General features: G+C 33.4%; 1 protein-coding gene across 6 annotated transcripts in view; it reads left to right on the top strand.

Annotated features, from left to right (window-relative positions):
* Window positions 1-24,452, top strand: part of SCN3A (sodium voltage-gated channel alpha subunit 3) — a 107,378-nt gene that overhangs the window by 34,930 nt on the left and 47,996 nt on the right. For 4 of the 6 annotated variants that reach the window (XM_032880333.1, XM_032880332.1, XM_032880331.1 and 1 more), the window contains exons 5-12: window positions 2,718-2,807; window positions 6,954-7,082; window positions 7,745-7,836; window positions 8,670-8,942; window positions 9,152-9,215; window positions 13,898-14,039; window positions 15,130-15,336; window positions 22,678-22,968. In XM_032880333.1, the coding sequence (XP_032736224.1) occupies window positions 2,718-2,807; window positions 6,954-7,082; window positions 7,745-7,836; window positions 8,670-8,942; window positions 9,152-9,215; window positions 13,898-14,039; window positions 15,130-15,336; window positions 22,678-22,968 (1,288 nt within the window). Of the gene's footprint in view, window positions 1-2,717; window positions 2,808-6,953; window positions 7,083-7,565; window positions 7,658-7,744; window positions 7,837-8,669; window positions 8,943-9,151; window positions 9,216-13,897; window positions 14,040-15,129; window positions 15,337-22,677; window positions 22,969-24,452 lie in introns of all 6 variants that reach the window. The other 2 variants (XM_032880334.1, XM_032880330.1) reach the window with 1 other exon arrangement.

Raw genomic sequence — 24,452 nt, 5'->3', positions numbered from 1 at the left:
GTCTATTTCTTGGTTTGCCTCTTTTTCCTCCTATGATCATTGGTTTTGTTTCTTAAATTCCACCTATGAGTGAAATCTTATGGTATTTGTTCTTCTCTGATTGACTTGATTCAATTAGCATTATATCCTCTAGCTCCATCCATGTTGTTGTAAATGGCAAGATTTCAATCTTTTTTATGGCTGAGTAATATTTGCGTGTATGTGTGTGTGTGTGTACACACACATCACATCTTTATTCATTCCTCGGTTGATGGACATTTGGGCTCTTTCCATAATTTGACTATTGTAGATAATGCTGTTATAAACACTTTGGGTGCATGCATCCCTTTGAATTAGTATTTTTGTATTCTTTGGACAAGTGCCTAGTAGTACAATTGTTGGATTGTAGGGTAGTTCTATTTTTAACTTTTTGAGGAGCCTCCATATTGTCTTTCAGAGCAGCTGTATGTTTGCATTCCTACCAACAGTGTAAAAGCGTTCCTCTTTCTCTACATCCTTGCCAACATCATTTGTTTCTTGTGAGATGTTATCATTTTTTTTTCTTTTTCAAATTTTTATTTAAATTCTAGTTAGTTAACATACAGTATAATACTGGTTTCAGGGGAGTTTAGTGATTCATCACTTACAGGAAGCTCCAATGCTCAACACAAATGCCCTCCTTAAAACCCCTCATACATCTAGCCCATTCCCCACCCACCTCCCCTCCATCAATCCTATAGTTAAGAGTCTCTTATGGTTTTTTTCCCTCTTTTTCCCCCCTCCCCTATGTTCATCTCTTTTGTTTCTTAAGTTCCACATATGAGTGAAATCATATGGTATTTGTCTTTCTCTGACTGACTTATTTCGGTTAGCACAATACACTCTAGTTCCATCCACGTCATTGCAAATGGCAAGATTTTTTTCTTTTTGATGGCTAATATTCCAGTGTGTGTGTGTGTGTGTGTGTGTGTGTGTGTGTACATACCACATCTTCATTATCCATTCATCAACTGACAGACATTTGGGCTCTTTCCATAATTTGGTTATTGTTGAGAATGCTGTTATAAACATCATGGTGTGTGTGCCCCCTTTGAATCAGTATTTTTTTTTTTTTTAATCCTTTGGGTAAATACCCAGTAGTAAAATTACTGGGTCATAGGGTAGTTCTATTTGTAACTTTCTGAGGAACCTCCATACTGTTTTCCACAGTGGCTGCACCAGTTTGCATTCTCATCAAGAGTATAAGAGGGTCCCCTTTTTCTATATCCTCACCAACAACTGTTGTTTCTTGTGTTGTTAATTTTAGCCATTCTGACAGGTGTGAGGTGATATCTCATTATAGTTTTGATTTGTATTTCCTTGATGATGAGTGATGTCAAACATCTTTTCATGTGTCTGTTGGCCACCTGTATGTCTTCTTTGGAAAAAGTCTATTCATATCTTCTGCCCATTTTTTAATTACATTATTTGCTTTTTGGGTGTTGAGTTTTATAAGTTCTTTATATATTTTAGATACTAATTCTTTATCATATACGTCATTTGCAAATAATCTCCCATCTGTAGGCTGCCTTTTAGTTTTGTTGACTATTTCCTTTGCTGTGCAGAAGCTTTTTATTTTGATGAAGTCCCAATAGTTTATTATTGCTTTTGTTTCCCTTGCTTCAGGAGACATCTAGTAAGAAGTTGCTATGGCTGGTGTCAAGGAGACTACTGCCTGTGTTCTCCTCTAGATTTTAATGGTTTCCTGTCTCACATTTAGGTCTTTAATCAAGAATGGGAATTTTATACAGATAGATTCAAAATAGCCTTATTAAAAAAAAACAAAACTAAAAGAGAGACAAAAGACTGGTTAACCTAGAGATAGGGTAAATAGGACCGAACTTTTCATTTGAATTCTTTTCATTCTATGGTTTGATATTAAGGATTTATATTTTTAAATTAAAGATTTACCCCCAAAATAACCATAATATTCCTTAGAGTGAGGTCTGATTGAGATCCTAATAGAAATTAATTACAGCTAATTCTCAGGAAGTTTTCAAAACAGCACTCATCTGTTTAGTAACAATGTGGACTAGATACAGAAGGATATCTAGATGGTCCATTAAGTTCTCCCACAGTCTAAAGTGAAAATAAAAAGTTAGGAAACAATATTAACTTATCAGCAAAAAAATTCTCTCTTTCTTTACTCTTATAAAACACTGAAAGAATGAGTCACATCACAATAAGATTATTAAAAGTAACTGATTACAGTACAATTCTCAATCAATGTAATCCTTGAATATACTGGGGTATTCTTTCTCGGGTTTTTATATTGCATTCATTAATGTTTTATCAGTCAATGGTGATTTTAAATTATATCTGAAGTTTGTACTTCAGATGTAATAACATTTATACTTTTCACACTTTTATTTTACACCTACATTGTGAACTTACTAAAGAATGGTCATTTCTCCTTGCAGTGCTATTTCACATAACTAATTGGAATGCAAAATTCCCATTGCTTGAAACAGAGATCTCTTTCCATTAAATTCAGTTCTGTGAAGTTTTACATTTCATGTAAAATGAAAAAGAGTAGACCAAGGATGTATGACAGGCTTTGAAGTTTCTTATTACTTTTGCCATTGTTTTAAAACAAAGAAGACATATTTCACAGTAACTTTGACAATTTTTTTTGGTATTGGGTTGTTTGTAAATGGTCTTGATAATATACTGGCATTTTTTCCTTAACTATAATCTACTTTATTCAGCATGCTTATCATGTGCACTATTTTGACCAACTGTGTATTTATGACCTTGAGTAACCCTCCAGACTGGACAAAGAATGTAGAGTAAGTAGGAATGACTTCTTCGAATGAGAAATGCACATTCAAATTACCTAGCTTTGCCTTATGGTTATGGTCTGACTTAAGTTTTACACGTTTCTGGAGTCAGGCTAAAAACTTCTAAGAAACAGTTATTTCCATAACATGAAAGAACATAAGGGAAGTTCTTTGGGGGAGCTTCTCTTCTATGAGGTAAGTATTCTTTCCAAAAAATGCATGATAGTATCTGTTTAAGAAAGGTTGTAAAGAGTAAATACACTAGCTGGTAAACTAAACCAATCATTTAGCATAAAAGTTAAAATTCAATAATAGGTATGCATTTTAGATTTTTTTTTTAAAAAAATGACCATTTTGGGCACCTGAGTGGCTTAGTGGGTTAAGCATCCAGCTCTTGATTTCAGCCTAAGTCATGATCTCAAGGAGCCTATGCAGAGCCCCACATCAAGCTCTGCACTCATCAGGAAGTCTGCTTGTGGATTCTCTCTCTCTCAAATGAATAAATATTTAAAAGAAACAACAATGCCATTTGAGTAATATGATGAATAAAATTATTTTATGCTGGTATATTACTATTATTGTTATATTCCCATAAAACAGATTTAGGTGTTTAGCATAATATTATTATAGTAGGCATTTTGGTTATATGTTATATCATTATAGTTGGGAAAATACATTTAGGTGCTTAAGTAACTTAGATATCTAGTTATACTTAGATATGTAGTTTATTCAGACACAGCATGTGTGCTAAAACACCATAGATGTGTTCCATAAAAGAAATAAAACATCTCTACAAAATCATAGCTCAAAAAATAATAGGGCTTAAGGGGAAAACATGATTAAGAACAGATCACTCAAAACTTAGGAAACTTTATAATTAAAACACTAATAAAAACCATAACAATCCCAATAAAAATACTGGCCAAGTGAAAGCTCTATAGACATTTGTACTTAAAATCACAGCCAGAAACTCCTTTGCAGTCTCACAACCAGGTTGTGGCCTTTCTGCCTTAAGACGAAGACCTGGGGACATTTCTATCATGTCATCAAACTAAAATATTTGATGTATTATTTTAATACAAAGGAAAAGGTCTAAGCACAATATTTCTTGGGCATTAAACTAGCCCCTGCTTCCACTAAAGAAGGCTCTTATATGTTTGCATTAGCACTTAGGTCTCCCTTTAATGCTAAAGATGTTTTATTTAAATGTAAGGATAAAAATGCCACTAATTGATTCAAAACATCAATGTGCTGAGGAAATTTTTGCATTAACTAAATAATTTCTCCATTATAACAGCATTATTTCCCAAGTTTTCTTTCACATGTGAGATTATTCATGACAGAGAAACATATTATTTAATGAAACAGAAGGTGTTTAGGTTATGTAGGTTATTTATGTATTGTATAATACAATGATAACATTTGGTAAAAAAGGTTTTTAGTATGTTCTTTTTATTGTTATATTTTTTTAAAAGTAATATCTAATAGGAGATAAGTTATTACAACAAATATTGCCACTTCTATATATTTTTATAGACTTTTATTGGGGATTTAATGCACTATTCTAAGCCATCATTTGTCAGTTTAACACATTAAAGATTTTTTTTATAGTAGCTTGGAAATGTTCCTTAGAAATAATTTTAGTAGAGAATCCAGTTCTTATGCTGAGGTAAGCAATTTAACAGAATTCTTTGTTATCATTTATAATTTGTGGATTAACAAATGGACATTCCTATATAAAGCCACTCTGTATCTACTCTTCCTAGAAGAAATTACTGAAACATTTAAACATGTACAAATCACATTTATTTGTATAACATTATTAAAAGATAGGTAAAGAGGACATTTGGATATTATTACTTGAATATGCACGTCTCTCTCTTTTCTTTCTTGGAGGCGGCAAAAGGGAGGGGTTAAGGGAAAGGGAGAGAATCTTAAGCAGGCTCCACATTCAGCACAGAGCCCAATGTGGGCTTAATCTCATGGTCTCATGAGCAGAAATCAAGAGTTAGGTGCTTAATCGACTGAGCCAACCATGTCCCTCAGCAGGTTTCTCTTTTTAAGGTCATTTTTAGAGATAACTATATCCATTATGAAAATGGTCTTATGCGTACAAAAGGTTTTGACTTCATTCGGTGGGAAAACTTTGTACAATTATTAGGATCATTTATCACTTGACAGCAAAGTAGCAGGAAAACAACCAAAATTAGTGGTTATAGCTTGTAAGCCAAACCAAATAAAGAAGAGTGCAAAAAAGATAGAAATCAGTTATGACATGAAAACAGGTCACTGATAGCATAAACAGTCCTGGTACAAAGAGGTGATACGCACAGAATAGGCTGAGGACCATATGGTATAGTGAGGGTCATGTTATGAAAGGCAGGCACAGATCTACAGACATCATAATTACAGGAAAAAAAAAACTGAATGACATGGACAGAATCAACAGTATGATCAGAAGCCTAGTGAGGCAGAGGTAAGAAAGATCAAGGTCCCTTCAATTCTCACTTACTTGTTCTATCTAGTTTGCTAATAGGCATTTCTGAACACCTGTTCTGGGCAAAGCTCTGTCTCACATGTTAAGCTCCAGCACACTCTTCCTTGGATAGGTATCAACAAAAACAGGGATAGGGGAAGGGACTTTAATATTAGATAACTTAGAATTGCCTAAGCATAGACCATAGGGCATTAACCATTAATGTGATAAATAAAACATACATTGAGCTGTCTCTTATGGCTTTTCACAGGATAGCTCTCTCCAAAAGTCAATGTCATGGTGATTATGTGTAATGTACAAAGGTCCAAACTAAAACACAAGTAAATATAAGCTTGGCATTGTAAATTATATCTTTTTCTAAAGAGGTCAGCTACTTCATAATAAGTAAAAATAGCAATTAAATTTATTCCTCAAAAAATCAGCTGACTTATTTTAAAAAGGAGGAGGGGTGTTCTTAGGAAAACTTGATGTGAAGATCTCTACGTAGATTTTCCTCTTATTTCTTTGTTCCCTCATCTGAGAGAAATTTCTGCAGAAAACAATGCAGAAATAACTCTCCTAACTTTATTCACATATAAAATACTAGTAGGTGGGAAATACAATTAATTTTAATAAGAGTAAATCAAATCTTTGTGGCTGGGGTGAAATAATCTGAAGGATAATCTTAAATAGCACTTTTTAAAAGAACACAATGTTGAAAAACAAGTACTCTTTCTCAACTGTTTTTGGAAGAATAGAGAATATTGTCAACACTCGAAGGAGAGAGGGCTAAAAATGCACTACATATCAAACAGTAAATGGAAAAGCCTTTCGCCATTTTGGAGGCTGAAATTTGAATGTGAGCATGTTTAAATGATTTGGCTCAATTGTATAGAAATGGTAGCTAATGCGGGTAAGAATCAGATCTGCTTTTGCTCTGAGCTTTGGTAATTTGTAAATGCACATATATAAAATACTAATAAATTATAATTTTCCTTGTATAGATATATATGAGAGAAGCACTTTAAAACTATATGCCTGACCCTTAAAGATAAAAAGGGGAAGCATATTTTCTAGGTTAGATATGTGAAATATGCCTAAAAATAATTCTAATCATTAATAAATTTGAATGGAGTATTTTATTATAAATAAATAAATCCAAGAAATTTTTACCTATAGAGCTGTATTGTCTAATGAGGGAGACACTAGCCACATGTGAAACCTGAAATCTGGTTAGTCTTAGTTGTTGAAATAATATTTTAGCTACGTTGGTTTAAATAAAATATAATATGAAAATTAAATTCAACTGTTTTTCCTTACTTTTTTGTTTGGTTACTGAAAATTTGAAGACTACATATTTAGCTGGTATTATATTTTAATCAGTGTTGCTCTAGAGGGCCATGCTTGATGATTATCCATAAAACACATGAAATTATTATTCTAAAGTCTAAATAGTTAAACAAGACCAGATTCTTTGGGGAAGATACTATCTCTTCACTTTAACCCCTTACTCAGGCTTACGAAATTAATTAAATAGTCAAGTCTCTGTAAATAGAAATAGGAAATAGGATTTTAGCAAATAAAAAAAAAACACAAAAGGATACATTTGCCATATTTGAAACCATGTGTATTAACAGCTCAAATGAAACTGTTAATTTTTATTTGGATGCTCTTCCTAGGTACACATTCACTGGAATCTACACCTTTGAGTCACTTATAAAAATCTTGGCAAGAGGATTTTGCTTAGAAGATTTTACATTCCTTCGTGATCCATGGAACTGGCTGGATTTCAGTGTCATTGTGATGGCGTGAGTATTTTTGAAAAGTTGTTAAGCTCAAAGGAATGAAAACAGTTGTAGCACAAACCAAGTGGTTGTGACATATTTTAAATGCAGAGTTTGCTTATTAGCCAAATTAACTATACACCTCATATATTTTGAGAATACACATTACAATACATACAGTAAGGTAAATCTATCTGGTAAAGGAGCAATAAACAATTACTGTCATGCCATATTGTCTTCCATTTCATCCAAATGAAGTATTCATTGAGCATGATACCTCACCTATACTTTGATTTCTTACAAACTTGTTCCTATTAGTGAAAATTTCATTGAAATAAGGCAACAAAATTTTATTCCTTAAAAGCAGCTTTCAGCATATGGCACCCTGAAGTCTGTAGCAAATCCATTTGTTAAACTCAAGGGGCTCTATACACCAAGCCCAAATTTCATTCTTTATTTAGTATAAACTTTGCAAAAACTATCAGTAACTCTGATTTAATTCTACAGGTATGTAACAGAATTTGTAAGCCTAGGCAATGTTTCAGCCCTTCGAACTTTCAGAGTCTTGAGAGCTCTGAAAACTATTTCTGTAATTCCAGGTAAGAAACTGGTATAAGAAGATAGGCTCCTTGTATCTCCAACTTTTCTTGTGTATTATTGTGTTGTGTGTGAACTCCCTATTACAGATACGTGACAGAGTTTGTGGACCTGGGCAATGTCTCAGCACTGAGAACATTCAGAGTTCTCCGAGCACTGAAAACAATTTCAGTCATTCCAGGTGAGAGATAGGTTAAACACTGGGGCTGACTTTAAATGCACCGTAATAATATTTAGGTTCAAATCACACTTAGATCATTAGACTTGTTTATTATTCTTGTTTGTCAACTTCAAGAATGCCAAATGATGTTTCAAAGCAGTTCAGTTCCTAAAATTTTAGAAATTACACGTTTATTTGTAAAGTCAGCCTTTGAGTTTAACAGAGAATTGCATGAGTTGTCTATAAAAATACTAGTTTTGTGCACATGTGTGCACTGTCTCTCTCATGCTTTTTCTATCTTTTTGCATTTATGATGTCAAGTTTTCTCTTCTACGATATGGAAAAAGCTTTGCTACCATGCCTTTACTAACTTAGTTGGGTTTTACCATTCACTGCAGATCTATTCTGAAAATAGATCTCCTTTTATAAAGGAGAAAAGATTATTCTTGAACAGCATGGCTTAGGATATTTAATACTTTAAATTCTTTTCTCCTCTGAATTATTGCTACTTGGAGGCTGGTGTAAAGAATGGGTTGGAGGGAGATGCCTCAAGAAACACAATCTGAAATGAAAAATAACTGCAAGTTCTTTAGATGTTCATGACAACACATTAAACCACACACAAAAAAGCTTCCCGCCTAGATATTTATACTTCCATTTTAAATCTCCAGAAAGCATACTATTCATAAATAAAATCTGCTTTTCATCCATCTCCCAAACCATCTGGCTATCCATAAAGCTTTCATGTCTAAATAGCCAAGCAACCATTTACAGGAAAAGATAATGTGTGTGACTAAAAAGACATTGCAGATTATGACACTCTTCTTTGGATGACCTACTTTGTCTCTCCTCAGGTTTAAAGACCATTGTAGGGGCCCTAATCCAGTCCGTGAAGAAGCTCTCCGACGTCATGATCCTGACTGTGTTCTGTCTGAGCGTGTTTGCTCTAATTGGTCTGCAGCTGTTCATGGGCAACCTGAGGAATAAATGTTTGCAATGGCCCCCAAGCGATTCTGCTTTTGAAACCAACACCACATCCTACTTTAATGGCACAATGGATTCCAATGGGATATTTGTTAATATAACAATAAGTACATTTAACTGGAAGGATTATATTGAAGATGACAGTAAGAAATATTGCTACATTGTTAACCTTAGTGTTGCTGAATGAATTATCAACTATAAATAGCTAAGGCTGTGGGCTTGAAACAATCTTTGTAAATACACTTCATTTTGTCATCCACTTTGGAAATAACTGAGATAGTCAAACTCTCATTTATTCCTAATGTCAGTAGGACAGATATGAAATGAAATAGTTTATTCTTTATATTAATAGGTCACTTTTATGTTTTGGATGGACAAAAGGACCCTCTACTCTGTGGAAATGGCTCAGATGCGGGGTAAGAAACATAATTTTTAAAAAATGTGGAACACTTTGAGAAAAATCAGATGGGAAAAATACAAGGGTATTCTTACATATATGTAATAGTGATGCTACCTACTTGGGAAGTACCTTCTCTGTGTTAGAGGGCTGCTATCAGTTCTAAACTTGTGGTCATTAAAATCACCCCTCTGGGGGAGGACATTTTCTCCAGAATTCCATAGTTAAGATGTACCTGATTTTTAACCCAAAGTGTGAAGACCCATAGTCTGTCTTTTTTGTAAACCCATTAAAGCTGTTTAATAAATACAGGGAACATTTTGATTGATGTGGATATGTTCTGATATGATAAGTTTTGCTGTGGCTGGAAAAAATCCAGAATATAACATGATCTTCAGCAGTTGGGAAACTGTTTTTGAGAGAGTTAGGTATTCTTGAAATAGCATGAAAACCCCGTGTGCAAAAAACCCAAGGGATAGATATAGGTCAAAGGCACATGTAGGTCTGAATCTGCATGCCTAATAGTTATTTTTGGTCAAATTCTACAATAAGAGACACTTTAGTGTCTTAGTCATCCTGCTGGTCACTCATAATTAACATATTTTCCCAAGAGTATTATAAATTGATTTTAGGTCAGGGTGTAATTTTTTTGGAAGCCAAGGACAGCAATAGTTGTTGACTCTTAAACCACAGAATTTGCACAGAAGAATTTTGAGTCATCCTAGAAAATGGGAAACTCATGTAGCCATAAAGATCCAGGAGTATTATTGAAAATGTATATCAGTCCTGGAGATGGTGTTTTGTGGGGGGGATTGTTTTCCTGATATTTTCCCTAACCTTTGTTAGGAGAATGTAGTGAATAAGAGCAATAATTCTAGAGTTCATATATATATCTGGATTCAAATCCCTAACTCCACCATTTACAAACTCTGACTTTAGAAAAGTGTGTTCTAAGCTCTCTTTATCTGAGTTTATTTATTTCCAAAATGTCGAGAGTAGTATTATCTCTTAGGGTTGTTCTGGTGATTAATTACTTAATACATATAAGCACTTGGTTTAGCACCTGGTCCACCATAAGTGTGTATTGCATTTTAGGTATTATTTTTTATTATTAATAGTTAATCTAAAAGCCTGACAAATTTTTGGATAAGGCTGGAAGATGCATACTTTATCATTATTAAACCATAAAAATCACTTCTATTTATTGAGTACTTAGTATGGGTTAGGTGATTTACATGATAAAATTAATAGCCACTCTTGTTAAATATCAAATAAAATTCTAAAGAAATCTACCCAATTTGAAGAATTCTTACAAGTATACAGTAATCAAGACAGTTTGGTACTGGGGAAGGAGAAGATAAATAGATCAATGGAAGAGAAGAGACACCCCATCCCAAGAAAAGTAGACCTACACAAATGTAATCATCAACTAATTTTTGACAGACAAAAATTCAATTCAGTGGAGATAGGAAAGTTTTTGAACAAATCATGCTGGAGCAATTGGAAATCCATATGTAAAGAAATGAACCTAGATACAGATCTCACACCTTACACAAGAACTAACTCAAAATCAACCATAGATCTAAATGTAAAATGCAAAACCATAAAACTTGTTTAAGAAAGTAAAGAGTAAAATCTACATGACTTAGATTTGGTGATAAGTTTTAAACAGCCCAATTCAGGAAAGAAAAAATTGATTAAGCTGAACTTAAGTAAAGTTAAAAACTTCTGCTCTGCAGAGACACTATAAAGGGAATGAAAAAAAAAAAAACAGCCATAGTTGGGAGAAAATGTTTCCAAAATATTTATCTGAAAAAAAACTTGTAGCCAAACTATACAAGGCACTCTTAAAACTCAACAACAACAAAAAACAAATAACTCAATTTAAAAATAGGCAAAAATCTGGACACCCTACAAAAGAATATATACAGATGGCTAATAAGGATATATAAAGATGCCAAACATCATTTGTCATTAGGGAATTGAAAACTAAAACAACAATGAATTACTACTCCATACCTATTAGAATGGCTAAAATCCAAAGAAACTAGTAATACCAACTGCTGGTGAGGATGCAGAACAACAAGAATTTTCATTCAATGCTGGTGGGAATGCAAAATAGTGCAACCATTTTGGAAGACAATTTGGCAGTTTCTTGCAAAATTAATACAGTTTAACCATATGATCCAGCAATTTGCCTACTAGATATTTAGCCAATTAACTTGAACATTCATGTGAGTATTTATAACAGTTGTATTCATAATCACAAGAAACTGGAAACAATCAAGATGTCCCACAACAGGTGAATGGATAACAGTGATGTATTCATCCAATGAAATATTATTCAGTGATAAAAAGAAAATGAGCTATCAAGCCACAAAAAGACATTGATGAACCTTAAATACATATTAATACATGAAAAGAAAAGAAGCCCAACTGAACCTATATTTGTCTGATTCAAATTACATGACATTCTGAAAAAAATAAACAGTAGAAATGATAAAAAAAAAAATCAGTGTTTTTCAAGGGTTCAAGGTAGGAGGTTGACTGGGTGATGCATGGGGGATTCTTTAGGGTGGAGAAACTTCTGTATGATTCTGTATTGATGAGCATTAAGCATTTGTCAAAACTCATAGAACTTAACAGCACAAAGAGTTAACAATGTATGCAAAAAAAAATAATAATCCACAACACTGTATGGTTGGAATATCCCCAGTTGAAATACAGAATGCAACAAAGGGATACAAAATTATTTATAATGTATAAGATAACCTTACTGAAGAAGTATGAGAATAAGTGTTGATCTAAACCACTTTGGAAATGAGTGGAGTCTATAAGGCAAAGGAAACAAACAAACAAACAAACAAACAAACACAACTGTACTCTAGTTGATAAAGTTTTCTTCCCATGCTAGTATGGATTAACAATCCTGAAACAACTATGCATGTATGCTAGTATTGAACAATTAAGCATAAATAGTAGATGATAGAAGCCAGTCACTTCTGGACTAAGAAGTTACAGATAAGCAAAGGTGGGAGTCTAGAATGGTATCATGGTAATGAAATAGGGTTGGAGACAGTATGACTTCCTATTTAGCTTAATAGAGGCACAAATATTTACATATACATACACATATTCATATACATATATACACATACTTGTTATTAGAAACCAGATCTAGGTGCTATGTTTATTGCTAAGGCAGTGTCATTGCTTCTAGGCACTCAATTGACAAAGCAAGGAGATATATGTGTATACACATACACACACACACACACTTGTCCTGGGTTCTAATACTGTTCTCCAATAAAAGAACAAGGACTTGGAGAAATCACTGATTCTAGAGCAGGAAATATAAAAGATGAGTCTAAAGCATCTTGTAGTGCCACAGAGTAAGAAAGTGTTAAAAAAACAAATAAAAACAAAACACACAGAACCATGGGGTTACATCAAAGAGATACTGGAGTCAATGAAAAAGCTCCCAATGGCCAAAACAGGGACAATTTAAGCAATAAAATAAATAAAACAATTAAATTGGAATTCAAAGTATGAAATGAATATCTTAAGTACCTACTCATATAAAGAAATGATTGAATAATAGATAAATAAATAAATGAGAGATAATAGACAAATCCCCCATGCAAAAGAATTCCAAGTAATTTGTGTACATGCTCTACTCTTAAGAAGGTGGCTCATAACTCCCTGTTCCTAATATGTGGGCTGCACATAGTGACTTTATTTCAAAGAATCCACTACGGAAAAAAAAAGAAAGAGTAAATGTACAGTGGGAAAACCTGACAAACATTATACTCAAGTGATGAAAGTTAGTATCAACAGTGATAAGTCATATTCATCCTATGTACCCTTGATATGATGTGACAATAACGGTATTTTACCTCCCCCCAAATCCATTCCCAATCTAATTATGAGAAAAATGTCAGACAAATCCCAATTGAAAGACATTCTTCAAAATACCTGAAAATATTCCTCAAAACTATCAAGATAATCAAAAACGAGGAAAGTCTGAAAAACTTTATCAGAAGGAACCTAAAGTGACATGGTGACTAAATGTAATGTAGTATCCTGAATGGGATCTTGAAACATAATAGGATATTAAGGAAAAACTGAGGAAATCTGAATGAAGTATGGGCTTTGGTTAATAATAATGTATCAGTATTGACTGAAATGTACCATACTAATATATTAACAAGAGAGGAAACTGGGCATGGAAGCAGGGCATTTATTCTGGGCCCTCTTTGTAATTTTTCTGTAAATCTCAAATTACTCTAAAATATAAGCTTTATTTTATAAAATTCTACAGAAGTGCCTACTGAAATAGCTCATTAAGTGGTCCCCTATCCTTTGTTTCCTGGCCTTTCCTTTTTAATTATTGATTCTTGCAACTTTGTATAGAGCAGAACACTGATGATCTCAGAGGTAAAAGTATGTGTTGCTGCCTCTTTGCCGTTCTAAATGTCTGCAAATCTGACTCCTTGCATCCCAGTTTTCTATTGGTTTTCCTAATAAATTTCATCTAATAACAGTATCACTGTAACCAATTACCTAAAGTGCTCTGGAAATGAACGTGAGAAAATCCATCATAGACAGCAACCCTGTGTTTTGACAATTCCTATAAATCAACATCGATTGAAATAGCTGTAATTGCCAACCTGACACTAGCACCATTTCTCTCTCTTATAGCCAGTGTCCAGAAGGATACATCTGTGTGAAAGCTGGTCGAAACCCCAACTATGGATACACAAGCTTTGATACCTTTAGTTGGGCTTTCTTGTCCCTATTTCGACTCATGACTCAAGACTACTGGGAGAACCTTTACCAACTGGTAAGTGTCCTGTCCATTAGGGCTGCTACAACAATATACCACAGCCTGGATAGCTTATAAATAACAGAAGTGTATTGCTTACAGTTCTAGAGACTGGGATGTTTAAGATCTAGATGCCAGCCTTGCTTCATTCTGGCAAAAGCCCCTTTTTAGTTCATAAACTGTCATCTTTCTATGTCATCACCTGCATAGAAAGGGCTAATCCCATTCATGACAGCTCCACCTTCACCATCTAATCACCTCCCAAAGGTCCCACCTTCTATCACACTGGGCATTAGATTTTCAACTTAGCAATTTGGGGAAGACACAAGCATTCAGACCACAGCAGTAAGGCTCAAATTAACACATATGAGATTTAATTTTATGAACATATATGAACCTACAAGTATCAATATTATTAATAACACTGTAGAATACAGAGGAGTGTCCAGTACAAAGCATGTATGCCTACAATCCCAAATGATCATTCAGTCAGTACATGGTACAATAAAAACTTTTTATATGAAGGACATTCTGCTAGGAAGAATGGATGATGCCAAGATTGTTCAAGGCTTTAGTTCATAATCTATTTGTAGTTATAAAAAGAGCATGTGAAATATTTTAAAAATCAATTATATAAAAAATTTCAAGTTAAACCCATGGTTAATTGGAGCTAGGAAAAGGGGAAAGAAAGATGTTGAAAGATGTAGAGAATAGGCTGCCATGGAAAGAGAACTCCATGGAAAGGAATTAAAGATAGTGTTCTTATTTATTAATAGTGCCCCCCATTATGGACTCTAAGATTTGAGTGAGGTTTTGCATATATATATCCAACATATACTCATCTGAAAAGTGTATGTTTGTATCAAATGACACTATAGTTAAGCATCAGGTAATTTAAATATTATTTGTGTATATGTGTGTGTGCACGTGTGCACTTACATGTGTTCACTTTAATACCAAACAAATATTGGCCAAAATACAATGGATGCTAAAAAGTATTCACCTCCTCACTATCTAATTATGGAAATCAAAGGATATTATAGAAAATACTCATGAAATTTGGGGACATTATAGAAAATACTCATGAAATTATCCTTTGTTTCCCTAGACGTTACGTGCTGCTGGAAAAACATACATGATATTTTTTGTCCTGGTGATTTTCTTGGGATCTTTCTATTTGGTGAATTTGATCCTGGCTGTGGTGGCCATGGCCTATGAAGAACAGAATCAGGCCACCTTGGAAGAAGCAGAACAGAAAGAGGCTGAATTCCAGCAAATGCTGGAACAACTTAAAAAGCAACAGGAAGAAGCTCAGGTACTGAGTGATAATAAGCAAAGTTTTATCAGTATTGTTATTACTACTGTAAGTTTTAAGAATATTGTTGTAGCATAGAGGTCAAACTGGAACCAGCTTTTCATTTGGTATACAAGCACTAGCATTAGAAATAAGAGAAAGCTATTCAAACCTAAAACTGTTTCTGAAATTGAAATCAAAGGAATTTTTTGACATTATATATAAAGAAGTTACTTTGGGGTAGAAAACACATTCAGGATAAGGTGGACTATGAAAGTGTATCATGAAACCTGAGGGGAGAATCTGACATTCAGTTTAATGTGAAAAGGTACATAACTGATATTTCCAACTACTCATGTTTCACCCCTAATTATAACATTTAAGGTTTTATTCTGAATTTAATTTTTCTCAAATATTAACAAGAAAACTTTATGTATACCTATTCTTAACCACTCTTTGGGTTTTCTGCAGCATAAAAGGTATTTGCTACAGCCCCTATCAGGATATCAGGAAAGCATCTGCATTAAATGACAACTTTAAATTCTCATTAATATTGATAGGTTATTTGAACTCAGGGCATGGTGAATGGGCCATCCATGTCTTGAGGGAAGAGACAGGATAGTATCTGCTTAAAAGGAAAATAAATAAATAAGTAAATAGTCATGAGAAGACAGTAAAATATGATACATGGTAGTAAGAGTTTCTCCACATTTTTACCAGTACTTGGTTATGGTTAGTCTTATTAGCCATTCTACTAAGTACCTCATCACTTTATTCTGCATTTTCTTAATGACTAATGATTTTGAGCATATTTTCACGTTCTTATTTTCTATCTGTATAGCTTCTACTGTGAAGTGGTTGTTTAAATCTTTTGCCCATTTGTTTTTTAAACTGGGCTTTTTGTTTTTTGAGTTTCAAGCAGTCTCTATATATATCCTGGGAATAAGTTCTTTAGTCCTTAATGATATATATGCTTTGCAGATATTTTCTCCTAATCCTTAACTTGTCTTTTCATTCTAATACAATTTTTAGATAAAAATTAAATCTGGATGAAGTATACTTTACCAAGTTGTTTTGTTTGTTTGGTCATGCTTTTGGTGTTGTGTCTAAGATATTTTTGCCAAATCTACATCAAGATTTCCTATTCTTCTTCCTAGGAGCTTTATAGTTTCATGTTTTATACTTAGGCCAATGACCTCTCTTATGCTAATTTTTGTGTAAGTTGTAATTTATATGTTGAGATTTTTTTCTTTTGCATATCTAATTATTGCAGCACCATTTGTTTTTCTTGCTGTTGTTTTTCTCTTTTTTAAATTTAAATTCAATTAGTTAACATATAATGTATTTTTGGTTTCAGAGGTACAGGTCAGTGATTCATCAGCCTTATATAATACCCAGTGCTTATAACATCACATGCCCTACTTAAAGTCCATCACCCAATTACCCCATCCCCTACCGCCCCCCTCCAGCAACCTTCAGTCTGTTTCCTATGATTAAGAGTTTCTTATGGTTTGTCTCCCTCTCTGATTTCATCTTGTTTTATTTTTTCCTCTCTTCCCCTATGATCCTAAGTTCCACATATCAGTGAGATCATATGATAATTGTCTTTCTCTGATTGACATTTTCACTAGCATAATACCCTCTAGTTCCACCCACTTGGAAATGGCAAGACTTCTTTCTTTCTCTTTTTTTTTTTTTTTTTTTTTAATGGCTGAGTAGTATTGCATTGTATATACATACCACATTTTCTTTATCCATTCATCTGTCTATGGACATCTGGGCTCTTTCCAGAGTTTGGCTATTGCGGACATTGCTGCTATAAACATTGAGGAGCAGGTGCCCCTTCAGATCACTGCATTTGTATCTTTAGGGTAAATACCTAGTAGTGCAATTGCTGGATTGTAGGGTAGTTCTATTTCCAACTTTTTGAGGAACCTCCATACTGTTCTCCAGAGTGGCTGCACCAGGTTGCATTCTCACCAAGAGTGTAAGAGGGTTCCCCTTTCTCTGCATCCTCACCAACATCTGTCATTTCCTGACTTGTAAATTTTAGCCATTCTGACTAGGGTAGCACCATTTGTTGAACAAAATATTCTTTCTCCACTAAATTGCCTCTGAACCTTGTCAAAAAAGTTGTCCAGATGTGAATGAGACTATTTCTAGATTCTATTCTGTCCAATTGATTTGTTTCTCTTTACAGGAATACACATTCTCTTTATTACTGTAGCTGTTTAATAAATCCTGAAATCAGATATTATAGCTCTCCAATTTTTTTCCCAAAGCTGTTTTAACTATTCTAAGTCCTTTGCAGCTTCATGGGACTTCTGGAGTCACCTTGTCAATATCAGTTCCATTAGTTTCCATTGCTATGTCTTCAAGTTTACCATGTTTTCTTCTGTAGTGTCTGCTATACCACTAATCCCATAAAGTGCATTTTTCATCTCAGTTTTTGTAATTTTCATCTCTAAAACCTTTACCTATATTTCTTTTATATTCCCCATGTCTCTAATATTTTGAACATACACAATATGGTAACTATTTAAAGTCCTTAAAGCCCTTTTCTTCTAATTCTAACATCTGTGTCAGATCTTGATCAGTTTTAAATTTTTTCTTCATTAATGGTCATATGTTCCGGATCTTTCTTTCTTTTTTCTTCTTCTTCTTTTTCTTCTTTTTTTTTTTTTTCATTCCTGACAATTTTCAATTGAATTCCAGACACTGTTAATTTTACCTTTTTTGGAGTGCTGGATATGTTTGTCTTCCTATAAAGATTCTTGATCTTTATTTGGGGACATTAGTTACATTACTTAAAAACAGCTTCTTTTCCATCTTGAAACCTTTGAAGATTTGTTAGGTAGGACTTGTAGAGCATCTAGTCTAAGGCTCACTGTTCCCTACCACTGAGTGAAGATGCTTTTGAACACTCTACCCTGTGTCCCATTAATGATGTGTCTTCAAAACCAGTGTTATATACATTTTGTCCATTTTAGTGGTTGTTTCAGGATGGAGAGCAAATCTATCTTAGCCAGAAGCAGTAGTCCAAATAACTTTTGTACATAGTGACTTTTTGATAGTGATTTTTTTTTTCAGATGGACAGGTCATTTAAAGCATTATTTGAATTACAGTAGATTTGTAGATTCAATGGGTAGAGTCAAAATTTAAGTTTTTAATAATTCTGAGTTACTCTTAAGATGCACAACATATAGTATTAAGTCCTTTTTTTTCTGAGGCATTTTTTGGTGAGACAGGGATTTGACAATGAATTGTTTAGCTGGTTACACAGTCCAGCCATATTCTTGGCATTTGTTAAACATACTGGCTTTGCTATTTTCATCTTACCACCGGGTACAGAGTAATATCATGGTTATAGTTTAGTGATTTTACAAGAAAAGCTTTAAATATGTTTGGTGATACTTAAAAACCTCATAAAATATACCTCATGCTTGGCAGAAAGTTCTACTATATTTCAAGTACTTAAAAGTTTATTTCAGATCACTATAAATAAAACACATTTGTAAGATAATGAAGTGCATTAGCTATTTACAGGACTAATTATTTCAAAGTTTTAAATAAATATAGGAAATAATATTTGTAGGTTGTATATAAATGTATTTTAAAGCATTGGATTATTCTATTATCAATTATAAAAAGAAACAGCAATGTGCTTGAAAAATACTATAGTACAAGAGTAGGAATACATTCTGAAATTCAGCCACTTTTGGGTAAAATATAGCATCAATTAAAAGAGTAGAAGATTTTAAATTTAGAAGTAAAAGTGCACAATGTCTATTAGAAGTTTAAAGAATCTAATTATCTATATCCTAATTAGGTCAACTAAAAAATGTGCATTCTTTTCACTTAAAAATCAATTATTGGATTCCAGTGATCAAATCATGATTTGGCTCAGCTTTAGCTTCCTATGTACAAAAATTTATGCTGATCCTAGGGTGACTGATCCCAGTGTTTTAATTTGGACTGAGATGACACAATACCAATCCAATTTTACCTCCTTACTGAGAACACAGATAACAATGCCCAGTAAGTAACCAATATTGAAACAGAGGAAGGTGTTGGAAGCAGACAGAGAAGGAGATGTAGTCTACCCATGAGATCATCGGTGCTCCACCATAACTTACATCTTACTAACCACTTGTCACTCTTCAAAGGTACCATCTAGCCAATGACTTCATGAAACCTAGCATCACTTCCATTTTCATTTAGTATCTGTTGAAGGGCCTCCTAAAGCTAGTCATTGTTTAGACATGAAAAAGTAACAGTAAGCTCAGTGAACTCACAAGTCAAGTGTAACTTTAAAGGATGACTGAAGACAAAACCCAACAACAAAAAAAAATGTTTTATACTGAATCATCATAACCGTGTTTTGCATTTAATTTGTGATCTTTAATTCGTTAATGGGGCCTAACACAACATATCCCATAGCAGTTTATATAGGTCTGATAGGAAGAATTTTATAGTAAGCTTTGGGACAAAATTAGAAATATTGGCATTTAAGAGAGCCAATATAATTAGAAGCAAAACTGAAACAGGTATTATAGTTAATGTCTTGTAATTTTGAACAGGTTTGTTAAACTGGATTTATGTTTAAAGTGAAGTATAATTAGAAGCAGTCATGTGGATTTATTTCTTAAGGACACACACATACAGTGAGTTATAGAACTTATGTTGAAACACACAGAAATGTTATAAGGAGAGCTAAATGTTACTCCTTGAGTAAATATTAAGCATATATTTGTTATTTGTTACGAGAGGAATTCATCAAGAGGCATCTGGGTGGCTCGGTTAGTTAAGGGTCTGCCTTCAGCTTAGGTCACGGTCCCAGGGTCCTGAGATCAAGCCCCGCATTGAGCTCCCTGCTCAGTGGGGAGTCTGCTTCTCCCTCTCCCTCTGCTGCTCCCCCTGCTTGTGCTCTCCCTCTGTCACATAAATAATTTTTTTTTTTAAAAGAGCAATTCATCAAGCCAGTGAAAGCAATACTCTTAGTCTAAGTAAGCAGAACATTGGTCTTGTCACAGAGATGGGTAGAAACAGGTACAGACATAAGAGATGACAGGAAACATCTGCCTTTGAGGGAATTGGCAAATCACTGGCAGTGGAACAAGTGACAGATTGAGTTGATATGTGACACAGAAAATGTGTTGTGTCGGGAGGTTACCATTGTTGCCTTAGAAATGCTTTAGTTCTGAGTTATTTGAACTGTTATCCAAAATAGGTAGGGAAATCATGTCTTATGCAAAACAAATTCCGGAAGTGATTTAAATGAACAAGAGTTTCAGGATTACGGCAAAGGAATATTACCACCACTTCCTTTGTTTCTAACTACAAACAAGTCAATAGATGATTAACACTATGCATTGCACTGTGTTACTGTGTATACAAAGTGGAAAGAAGAATTAAGAACTTTATTTGGATAAAAATAAATATATGTATATTCATTCTTTCAATAAGTGCTATATATTATGTATTTTTTATGTATTAAGTACTAAGCAACTATATTTAACTTGCTACAAATAAGTGCCTCATTTATTCACTTTATTTTATATATATTTACATTAGCCTCATTTGACAAAAGGCCTTTAATATTTATCTTCCATTACTGACATTAAAAATGATATTAACAATCAAGAGTTCAATAAAAAATATCTGGTTATCTGACTGTATGTAATTCCATAAATATCCAAATTCTGAATTACTGTTCCATTTAATTGCTAGGCATAGTCCTATACTGAGTCTTAAATTGAATATAGTATTCAATATGAACAAATATCTGTTTTATGTTTTATGTACACTTTACATTGCTTAGCCCAACACACATATTTATTACTTATGTAGTACTATGGTTCCCATCTCTGGGATCACAATAATCTTAGAGAATTTGTATTTATAGTACCTTTAGTCTAAAACTTTTTTTTTTTCTTTGTAATTATAGTTGAGATGAGATTCAGAAATGGAAGCTACTGTGGAGGGTTTACTTCTCCTCAGGAAGAAAAAAACAAAAAGCATGTGTTGTCAAGCTCATTATATATAGTTTTATCTTCTTTCCTAAAATGTTTCTGTTATACAGACCATTCTGACACAGAGTCTTTTATGAAACCTTGAAAATTCAAGTCTATATAGGTCTTCTTCCCCAACGCCATCCCAGTGTTTGAGACAATTGACAGCATAATGCCTTTTTCATTTTTATTCACTAAACATTCACTGGACACTTTTTATGTCAGGTGACATACTAGACAATATGTACAAACCCATTTGACAAAATTCCTACCTAGCATATATCTAGTGGAGAAAATAAAATAAAGTGGGTAGATAAATTAGAGCTGTCTGTATTTAGTAATGACATATGTAAAGAGTTGAAACAGTATTCTCATAATTAATTCATTTCCACTTCCATGATTATATTTAAAAACAGGAATATGCTTAATGAGAACTCAGCTTTGATAGGAATTATATCACTGTTTCATATCCTCTAGTCATGGTTAGATCACTTCCAGTCTAAAAATACTATTCATTACAAAACAACCTGCCGTACTTCATCTTAGAAATGGTTGTTTCTTCAGTATATACAAAAATTCAAAATGATAAAATATACTTAGTGCTGAAACATAAAAAGAAAATATTTAAAGAAAATCTCATAATCCCTTAAATGATTATTTCAGGTACTTATTGATTGATATGTTAATCATTTGTTATTTACAATAATAATAGATATTTTGTAAACATTAAAAAATTAAAGCTAAACATGCAATGTAATAAATTAATCATGTTCATCTCTGGGATTAACATAACCCCAGGGATGTGAATGACAATACTAAGGGAATTCAAATGGAAGAAGAGGTCAAATGAGCCAATATATTCCCACTACTTCTATCTACTGGTAAAATAGTAGACACTTTAAATTCTTTGAGTTCACAAAAAGGGAAAAGAGAAAGTCTTAGACCTAGATTTAGAAGGAAAAATATACCACTCAGTTGTTGGGATGGAATTGGAACAGTAATCAGACCAGCAACCACCACTAAGAGAACATTTGTTTTTAAAATGTAGAAGATATTTTTAAGAGAGCAACTTTTCTTGAAAATGAAGCTAATCTCAAAAGAGTTGTTTTTTTTTAAGCTTCTCCAAGAGATGTGCTAAACCAGACTTTTCTTGCCTTAATGCATAGGTTAGCATATTGCTTTATACTGTTTTAAATTGTCGTTATTAAGTAAACTCTCTAAGACACAATGAAGTGACCAGAAGGCACCATGTTTACCTACTGTTCACAGTCTTAATGACAACATTTGTACCACAGTTGACTGTTTCTAAAAGGACTTGGTGTAAACAGTGCCTGGCTTTGTCTTAAACAGGCAGTTGCAGCAGCATCAGCTGCTTCAAGAGATTTCAGTGGAATAGGTGGCTTAGGAGAGCTCCTGGAAAGTTCTTCAGAAGCATCAAAGTTAAGTTCTAAAAGTGCTAAGGAGTGGAGGAACCGAAGGAAGAAAAGACGACAAAGGGAGCATTTTGAAGGAAACAACAAAGGAGAGGGAGACAGGTTTCCCAAATCTGAATCTGAGGACAGTGTCAAAAGAAGAAGCTTCCTTTTCTCCATGGATGGAAACCGACTGACTAGTGACAAGAAATTCTACTCCCCTCATCAGGTACGGTTTTCTTCGAAGAGCTCCAGTTTGTTCTGTCATTGCTATTGCTTTGTAATTACTGTATATTGTTTTGGTATATTTTTATAATATCTGATATAAATGAGGGACGGGGAACTACCATTTAACATGATTCTTTAATTTGTATCATAAGCTGTCTTTAAAAGAGACTTTTAAACCATTAATAACTTTTAAGGCAATCAGCTTTAAACAACACTATTTTGAGACCATGTTTCTTAATTTTCAGTTTTTGGGGGGTGAGGGGAGTAAAACTTAGCTATTGGAACTCAGTGAGAGTTTTGCAATCTCCTGTTTACCTTTTTCATTTTGAGACCTCAAATGAACTTAGTATCTCTGCATATGGGTGTCTGCCTTTATTGTCTGAGTTGTAATTGCCACATATGCATGAATTAAAAAAAAAAAGTCTCTGGATTTTGCCTTGATCTTTTGATATGTGAACCATGCTGTCATAAGTCTCCATTATGCTGACATGGTGTCACTCTAAGAGACATCAGAATGAAATGATGACCTAAATGCTCTTGGAAGAGACCTAAACTGAACACAGTCTATTTTTGCTCTGACTTAATGCCAACTACATAGTTCTTCAGCATATTTTCAAGTGAAAGAGGGAAAGGAGTTTTAACTTTGTTTGTTAATACATTTTATGGGTTACATAATGTAAAGAATAAATAATTATGAACTCTGTGATAAGTAAAGTTTTGACTTTGAACACTATTTGGTTCCACTAGAATTTCATGTGCTATGAATTATTAACTCTTCTAATCATATTAATCTGGGTCAGAATTATACCCTAAAAATAATGCTTTGAGGGATACTATATAATTAAGATAAAGCAAAAAACTATATATCAACCAAGAGGTATGATATCCTTCTTATAAAGAACAAAAACCTTTTTAAAAATTGGAGTGATAAGCACAAATTCAGCATAGTGTTTAGCTCTTGGTTGGGAGGAAGGAGCATATGCAAGGTATCAATGAGTGTTTATCATTTGTATTGAATATGTAAATAAAATTTTAAAAAATAAATAAACTCCACATTAATAACCTGAATTCTCATAGTAGGACAAAATAGATGTGCACACATGAGAAGTTGAAAGATAAAAACCATTTTCCTCCAGATAATGCCAATATCAAAAGGTCCGATTATTATCTTGCATAAAACAAATATAAAGTATGGTTTAGATAAATACAACACATTTGGGATTAACTGGAATCTCTACTGGGCAAGTTAGTTTCTCTGACCAGATTTTTTTGTCACCTTGATTTTAGCATTATTAGGACTATAAGAGTCATTAGGATTAAGAGTATTTGACATTATACCATAATGACTGACATCATAAAAGCTTGTGTTCATATCTCAACTCCCAAGTGAGTTCTGTGACCCTACTCAAGTAACTTGTATTTTTGTAAGATTTCTGTAATAGGGGTAATACTGTCTACCTTAAAGAGTTGTGAAAGATTAAGCAA

Source organism: Lontra canadensis, unplaced genomic scaffold (assembly GCF_010015895.1).
Source record: "Lontra canadensis isolate GAN:19392208 unplaced genomic scaffold, GSC_riverotter_1.0 scaffold69, whole genome shotgun sequence".
Classification (NCBI taxonomy): Eukaryota; Metazoa; Chordata; class Mammalia; order Carnivora; family Mustelidae; genus Lontra; species Lontra canadensis.
Note: the sequence above shows the minus strand (reverse complement) of the source record. Positions and strands in the feature narration are given on the sequence as shown.